This window comes from Sabethes cyaneus, chromosome 2, assembly GCF_943734655.1.
Source record: "Sabethes cyaneus chromosome 2, idSabCyanKW18_F2, whole genome shotgun sequence".
NCBI lineage: Eukaryota > Metazoa > Arthropoda > Insecta > Diptera > Culicidae > Sabethes > Sabethes cyaneus.
In genome coordinates this window covers 114,264,514-114,273,173 of record NC_071354.1, presented here as the reverse complement: position 1 = coordinate 114,273,173, position 8,660 = coordinate 114,264,514, and the positions used below count along the sequence as shown (strand labels likewise).

Genomic DNA, 8,660 nt, shown 5'->3' with positions numbered 1-8,660 from the left:
TCCTTCTTTTCCTTAGACTGTCAATCTACAATTTTTCCTCTTTGCCCAGCCTTTAATTCCGAGTTTTACAATCTGTATATTACACCAATTGTGAATTTAATTATCATATAGTTTTAATTAATTTATTAAATACCGTTAACAATTTCAATCCGGCCTACAAATTGTTTCCACTTTAGGAGAATTATTTAATCGCCGTAAGCGTGAATCACCTTTCTATCAATCGTAAATGCAATTTGCAATTAACTTTCGATAAAATTATAGTTTAATTTTATTATAAATTTCCACGTGCCAACTTCACTAATTCTGTCTACTTTTGTTAACGTTTATTTCTTAAATGACATAAGTATTTCCTGCCATCATCGATCACTGTCACTCAAGTGCACTTGAGCGGGCTGCATATTTCGCCCTTAAGCTACGTAGGTTAAGTAAGTTAAGTAAATCAAGTAACAGTGTTGTCAATTTGTTCCGGAATATCGTCCCCAACATATCCCTCGCCCGTAACTCTGGTCGGATGTAAATCGGGCCCAGCGTTACTGTCATCTATCTCCATCACTGCTAGTTTCACCGTTGCTCGCTTAAATACTCCACTGTGAGTACGCACCCATGCTTGACGAATTCTTCCATCGCTCGATACAATCGTCTCTTCAACAATTCCGCGAACCCAGGATTTTCGCGAAGTACCTTCAATTACGTAAACCAAATCTCCAACTTTTAGTGGTCTCGACTCATCTATCCACTTGGTGCGCTGGTTAATTGATAGCAAGTATTCTCTAATCCATCGTTTCCACATGTCGTCCGCCAATTGCTGTGATCGTTTATAGGCATCACGCAAAGCTTCCGCAGACTGCGGAGAAGGGGGGGGTAAAATACGGTTCATTTGGTGCTACGCCTCTCAAAAACTGATTCGGAGTCAGTGCTTGAGCGTCAGCTGAGAGCTGCGATACATAGGAACAGGCCGAGAATTTATCATATCTTCTGCTTCAAGGATAGCAGTATGCAATATTTCATCCGTAAGATTTCTACCGTCATTTAGTGCCACTAGTGCTTGTTTTACTGAGCGCACTAATCGTTCCCAAACCCCACCCATGTGAGGCGCCGCAGGGGGGTTAAACGTCCACTTGGTCTGCGCACTTGTTAACTGCTCGGCACAGTCTGATCCGATGTTTCGTATAGTCTCCAATATTTCTTTGCTGGCATCTCGCAGATTCGTCCCATTGTCCGAGAAAAACTCTGCAGGGGGTCCTCGTCTGCACATAAACCGACGTATAGGCATCACGCACGCTTGGGTAGTCAACCCGTAGACTATTTCAAGGTGCACTGCTCGGACTACCAAACAAGTGAACAGTGCAACCCAACGCTTTTCTTTCCTGCGCAATATTGTTACCTCAAAAGGTCCCAGGAACAGTTCCATATGCAAAATAAAAGCATAACTATCCCATAATAATATTGTCCATTATAAACATTTTCTTTTTGCCAATTTAGGTAACAATATTATTTTAATTTTCGCCTCTATTGAGTGCGATAATAATTTCACAATTTTCTTCGGCGATGACAAGGAGAAAAGTATTTGATAGAGCGACTTTTCTCTACGATTCTTTTCCACAATGTCCTTTATGGTGATTTTTTTTCATTTGAGAAGTTTTCAAAAAATAGCTCGTGTTGTTTTTTGGACAGCAGAACAACTTCAAACTTTATCAAGTTTGTATTTAGCAGTGAAGCTGCCCATTTATAAATAGTCTTTCGAATGCCTTTCGAGATATTGGGATTTATAAATTGTGTATTTAAACCAGACCAATGACTCTATGTCCAAGACCGCGACGTCTTTCTTGGCTTCTTTAATCACGATCTTAAAGTCCTGAAATATTATAGGAGCGTTCCGGTTGCGCATACATTGGCATAGGAACTATCTTCCGCCATGTACAGTTAAAAATTTAAAAAAATACATATGGGACAGACATGCTTTTATTTAGCAATCGCTTGTAAATAAAGGCATAATAGTCCAATCTTCAAAATTTTGAAAAAAATCAGAGGGGTTGTGTACAAGACACGACCGCATATATAGGTGACGCAGGACTACCTAAGTCTTTTTGTAGTGATAGTAGCATGTATTCATGCTTGTAATCATTCGATTCTTCATGTATACATGCTATATGCAACATATAAACATGCTACATGCGTTATATGTAACATTTATCAAAGTAGTAACATTGCATACGTTCAATTCTCAAAAGATTGTGCATTTGAAAACCACTTAACAAAATCAAGAACACAAACTATTGCTTTCCTGCTACCTTACTGAAATTAAAGATTGTTTTTATTACCCATGGTTTCCCACTTTGAAGGGATTTTACCAATTCAATCCTATTTTATCAACAGCACATCTTTTCACTACACTTCTAATGAAACGGCAAGCATGCGTATTCATACAGAGTCGTATTGTAACCCAACACTACAGCTGTAGCACATTTTTCCAACACAGATATCAAATTCGCCTAGGTTTGATCGTCTCGCAGTAAAGAATTTGCAATCTGTTGGGGAATTGAACTTGTGTCATTTTTTCTGGCATACTTCCCTAACACAGACATCAAATTGGACTAGGTTTAATCGAGTTCGTAAGAAATCTGTTGGCATGAGGGGGCTTTAACACTCTTTCTGGCGTACTTCCCAAGCAAGGACATCAAAATGGTCTAGGTTTAACCGCGGTGATAAGAAATCTTGTTGAAATGAGGAAACTTCGTCACTTGTTTTGGCTTACTTCCCAAGCACAGATATCAAATTGATATAGGTCTAGATCATCTTAAAGAAACTTCCAACCAATCACGAAGCGAGAATTCCGGTAAAACATAGGTTCATTATTTTCCATTTTTCAATAGTTCAACATCAAGAATCCATACTTTTCTTCATATGGGTCAATTCTTAGAAGATTTTCCGATCGATTGGTGTAAGAATATTGAAAATCGATCGGAAAGCCGCTGAGCTATTAGCGCTCAAAACCTTTCATTTTTCGTGACGCTCGCATTTTTCGATTTTTTGGAATGACACCCTATCTCAAAACTTGCCGTAAGACGTAGTCCTACGTCAAAAAAAAATGGATTTGTGTTTAACTTTACAACAAAGTTAATGTGGATAGTTTTATTACTAGTGTAACGTAAATTTTTTCCGAAGAAAGTAAAATAATTCTTCTATAATAACGACAACACCCGTCGCAGTTGGGAAGAATGCGAATCGCAGAAAAGGTGAATTCTCTGAGCAAAAATCTGCAAAATTTAGTACCGACAATAAGTCTGCCCGGAATGCTAAAATAACTGTTATTTAGAACGTACATTTTAATAATTTACTATTTAAGAACTGTTTTTAATTTTAAAACACTGGTTTTTTACATAATAGAAATAACTGATATTATTCAAAAATTTATAATTTTTGAATACGTATTTGCTTGTATTGACTCATAAATATTCATAAAAATGCTTCTGATTTATATAGCAACTAAAAAAATCATTGTTGGAAAATGTACGTACTATGGAGGCAAAATGTACGTATTATGGAGGGTACGTATTATCGAGGGTACGTACTAACGAGGGTACGTACTATGGAGGTATACCTGTAGCGTCGTGATTTGATGATCTTGCGGCAGTATGATAGGAAACCGCAGATCAAATGGCAGCAGTCCTGCGTTATCGATACGCCCTTCCATCCGTATCAGTCCGTTTTCATCGATGAATGGTGTTAATCTATAGAGATTGGTAGATTTTTTCAAAGAAAGCCACTGATTTGCGGGGCGCTCTTTATTTCGCATCAGTATCTTCAACTCTGCATGATATGAATCCGCCTGCGCCACTTTTAACAAATACAACTCAGCTTTCTGATACTCTTCCTGACTCAGCAGTAATTTAATTGGTCGTGAGACTATATTGGTCAACCTCTCCTTGCGATCATTTTTTGCTTTGATCCTTTCTTTTGGCTCCAGTTCTGTACACGCTTTGCATTTGGATAAAAACTTGTATACGCAAGCCATAGCCCTAACAATGACCTTCCACTTAGAAAATCGTCGAGATTCTATGACAACTTCTGGTGTAACTACGTCGGGCAGCAGCAGATTGGTTCGAAATTCCGTTGTTGTATTCGCCGGTGGCATACTTTTATTTGGCCAATCTTCTTCCTTTCGATATAGAAACGCCGGTCCACGGATCCATTGGCTTTCAGTAGTGAAGTCCGGGTCTTTACCCCATTTAGTTAGTTGGTCCGCTACATTAAGTCTCGACGGAATCCAGCGCCATTCTCCCAATGTCGTTAAGCTCAGGATCTCTCCAATTCGAAATCCAACAAGCTGTTTATAGTTTCGCTGATCTGATCGTATCCACGACAAAACCGTTTGCGAGTCGGTCCAAAAGAATTGTTTGCTAATTTTAATGCTGTGGTTTTCACGAACTTTTCGCGCTAATCGGGCACCTTCCACCGCACCCTGTAATTCCAGTCGCGGGATTGATATTAACTTTAGTGGAGCAACTTTGGATCGGCTCATCACCAAGGCACACTTGACCTCGCCATTAATGATGGCGCGAAAGAACGCCACGCATCCATACGCTGTTTCGCTGGTATCAGTAGACACATGTAATTGAACGTCATGGACTTCATGAGACTTAGCATTCCCGAAGTAGCATCGCGGTACGTGGAAAGCTTCGACTTCTGGCAACATTCGGGACCACTTTTTCCATCTCTCGAACGATGAATCATCTATCTCCTCGTCCCACTCACAGCCCGTCCTCCAAATGTCCTGCAATAAGATTCTACCTAGCACGGTGAACGGCGATAACAGTCCTAATGGATCGAATAGTGACATCACGCAGCTAAGCAGCAGCCTTTTTGTAGGGCGTACTTTGCCTTGAAGAATTTGGCACAGCTCTGGCTTTGAAAAAGCAGCAAAGGAAAACGCGTCCATGAATGGGTTCCATATGATTCCCAATACACGTTCGAAATCCGTATCTTTGTTTCGGTTAAAATGTATAGCGGATCTTTCGCTCTTTTCGCCCATTTTTTCCAAGACCATCTCAGAATTTGACACCCCGTTCCAAATATTGAAACCTCCTTTGGCGTGGATATACTTTACTGTCTGAGCGCGATGGATTGCTTCCTGAATTGTGTCCTGAATTATGATAGTAATAGTCGTCCACATAGTGGTGATCAACTATCGCAGCGGCTGCTTCTGGGAACTCTTCGGCAAATTGACTCACGTTTAAATTCTTTACGAATTGCGCGGAACTGGGGGAGCACGTGGAGCCAAAGGTGAGCACATCCATCACATATACCTGCAATTCGTTGTCCTTTGGTGACTGAAATAAGAATCTTTGGGCTGATTTATCCTCTGACCGCACTCTAATTTGATGGTACATCTCTTCGATGTCTCCTCCGAAGGCAATCGGCCTTTCCCGAAAACGACTTGTCACGTCCGGCAGAGACGTCAGCATGTCTGGACCCGCTAGCAATTCCGTATTTAAGGATATACCATTTACCGATGCTGCTGCATCCCATACAAGCCGTACCTTTTTAGGCTTTTTTGGATTCAGCACTACGTTGAGTATTAAATACCAAACTGAAGACGGTGGTGTTTCTGAGAGCTCCTCCCTTGTCGCCTTATGAGCATAACCTTTGACTTGATAATTCTCAATTTGGTTACAAACATTTTCCATCAAGTCTACATTAGCTTCCAATCTTTTTTTCAAAGCCTTCGCTCTCCCCGTTGCCATTGGAAAGCTATCAGGAAATTGCCGACTATCTGTTCGCCACAGTAGCCCGGTCTGAAAACGATCTCCAACACGAACTGTCGTGGATTGCTGTATCGATTTCGCCCTTTTAATTTCTGCTGACTCCGGTATCCCATAAAACGACTCCCCAGCTTCGTCGAGAACATATTGTGCCCTCAACATGTCATGAAGTTCCTGATTGCTAATGGATTCTGTTGAATGTAAATTCAGAAACGTTTCTGTTCTTGAAATTTTCCTTTGTTCTGGTCCATAAACTGTCCAACCAATTCTCGAACGTACTGCTATTGGTTCACCAGCTTTCCCTACTCGGGATTCCAAAGGTGCGAACAAGTGTAAATTGTCCAGACCGATCAAGATCGCTGGTTCTTCTCCAGTGTGATCCGCTACTGGTAGGCCGGAAAGATGAGGAAGTCGTGCTGCTATTTCTACATATCGACAGCTCTGTTTAGGCAGAACACGCTCAGACACGGTACGTACATTTTCCAGCATAATTTTGTCGTGCGACCCTTTTGCCGACAACAGCAAACTTATTCTTCGTGAATCATTTTCAAATCTTTTGATATCCGCTGTCCATGTCACCACCAGCGGCTCCATAATGCCTTTCGCTTTCAGAGCATTTGCTACCTTTTTATCTATTAATGTGCTAGAAGAACCCTCATCTATGAATGCCATAGTATTAAGCGAGACGTTTCCTGCGTAAAGGGTACCGGGTATCATGCGAAAAATTACCGATCGACATACCGCACGATCATTGTGGGTATTACACTCGATCTCCATCAATCGAAAAGATTCTTCTCTCCTGTGTAAGAGTGTATGGTGGCTTCCATTGCAGTTATCAACCGTGCAGTGCAACTTGAAATTGCAACGGGTATTGCCATGACTATTCAAACAGAGAACGCATAATTTCAATCTATCGACAGCTTTTAATCGCTCTGCCAAACTCATTTTTCTAAAACTGTCGCAAAATCTAATTTTGTGATCTGTGCGTCTGCAAATATAACAAGGTTTGCTTGCTTTGTCGGTTTGCGATGGGCCAACTGGATTTGATCCCACTGCATGTAGGTGTACAAACTCTTTCCCGTTATTCCGGCCTTTTCCCGAATACGAAGGTTCGCCACGTGACAAATCAACAAGGTCTGACACCTCTGACACATCGGATACGATCTCTGTCACAAATTCTGTGAACATACGCAATGGAGTCCCTTGCCTATTCCTTTTAAACCGGACCCAATCTAACCTATAGCTGGTCGGAAGCTTTTCCACTAATTCTTGTACCAACATAGGGTTACTCAAATGGTCCATTGGTTGCGAAGCTTCTAAATGGTCTAAATGGTCTGATACCAAAATGTATAAAGGTTTTTAAGTTATCGGTGTCGGGGGCCGGGGCTTTTCGCACTTTCAGCAACAACGTTCTAAACAGTTTCTCTGGCCTTCCAAACAGATTACGAAGATCTGCGATCACGTCTGGTACGGCATCCGGAAGCACTAGTCTGCTTCTGACGGCCTCTAGCGCGTCTCCTTGCAGGCTATCTTGCAGTCTTTTGAGATTGTCTAAATTGGTAAACCCACATGCAGTCGTTGTATGTTCAAAACTGCTTATAAATAACGGCCATACTTCTGGCTCCCCTCTGAAAACCGATAAATTTTTGGACACAATCTGTCTTGCTGCCAGTAGCTCTTTAGTCACTCCACTTATGCGTCTTTCAGGGAAATCTTGGCAATTACCCTCATCACCCTCCGAGAAGTGAGACAAATTACTTGGAGCAGGACAGGTTTTTTCTAGCTCTCGGCGCTCCGTTAATGCGCTCTGAACCTGTACGCTAACGGGTTTGGATTTAGCATCATTATGCAATTTTGATTTATCTAGCCACAGCTGCACTTCATTCTTTGATGTACCTTCTGCGCCATCATCTATACCATGTAGTGAAACTTCGTCCATCATTCGCTTCAAATTTGCAGCACTTTTATTTCCACGCTGTCGAATATCTTCTCGCTTACGAAGGAATTCTTCCTCTGCCTTCAGCTGCTGATCTAACAATTCTTGTTCCTGCTTTAATTTTAGGTTTTGCAGCTCGCGTTCGTGAAGCAACTCTTGCTCCCGCATATCTCTCTCAAGCTGCAGCTGGCGTTTGCTCCAAGCTTTCTCCATTTCGAGACGTTTAGCCCGAAGGGCCATTTGTTGCTCCCAGGCCTTTTCCTTCGCAAGTTGCTCTTCTTCAGGCTTTCGAAATCCCAAATCAAGAATTGAGCTCGTACTGGGCATCGACTCTCCGTCACTTCGTGAGCCCCCAGGCTTTTCCCGCTCTTTTTACCGACTTTAGGCACTTTCAATTGGACATCGGATTTCTTGCATTTGGTGCAATACCAGTCATTATCACGCACCTCATCGCCGACTCCAGCGCATGAAAAGTGCGCCCACAAATTGCACTGATGGCAACTCACCATATGGAAATCTTCTTCTTCTGGACCATTGCAGATTAGACATATTGCCGGACCTTCATTACTAGCGTTCTGTGAATCGGTTGCCATCTTTTGAGGTTAGCTCCTATATAAATCTTCGATTTTGTTCGGAGCAAAAAGAACCAAGCTTTGAAATCTACTTTAGTCGCCCTTTCGTCGTATTCGTAGATCGAAGCTACAATTTTATTGCATTTTAATTAGTATTTTATAAGTGTTTTAGCGGTTACCTTACATTTAGTTTCTCCTACTTCCTCGTGCAGATGCTTTCCTTTCACTAGTATACTTTCACTAGTGACTGGTATTGCACCAAATGCAAGAAATCCGATGTCCAATTGAAAGTGCCTAAAGTCGGTAAAAAGAGCGGGAAAAGCCTGGGGGCTCACGAAGTGACGGAGAGTCGATGCCCAGTACGAGCTCAATTCTTGATTTGGGATTTCG

The 8,660-nt window shown here is 41.6% G+C and overlaps 1 protein-coding gene across 1 annotated transcript; it reads right to left on the bottom strand.

Annotated features, from left to right (window-relative positions):
• Positions 1-439: 439 nt before the first annotated feature.
• On the bottom strand, positions 440-8,291 carry LOC128735899 (uncharacterized). The gene is made up of 6 exons (XM_053830378.1): positions 8,205-8,291; positions 7,488-7,983; positions 6,026-6,454; positions 5,103-5,953; positions 3,602-4,774; positions 440-844 (listed from the first exon to the last, which is right to left on the bottom strand). The coding sequence occupies exons 1-6, from the start codon at positions 8,289-8,291 to the stop codon at positions 440-442; spliced, it is 3,441 nt and encodes a 1,146-aa protein (XP_053686353.1).
• Positions 8,292-8,660: the final 369 nt, after the last annotated feature.

Coding starts and splice junctions, on each gene's coding strand:
- LOC128735899 (XM_053830378.1), bottom strand. CDS start 8,291: ATGGCAACCGATTCACAGAACGCTAGTAATGAAGGTCCGGCAATATGT. Junction 4,775..5,102: donor CATCGCGCTCAGACAGTAAA/GTATATCCACGC, acceptor ATCTTATTGCAG/GACATTTGGAGGACGGGCTG. Junction 845..3,601: donor ATCAAATCACGACGCTACAG/GTATACCTCCAT, acceptor CCTTCTCCGCAG/TCTGCGGAAGCTTTGCGTGA.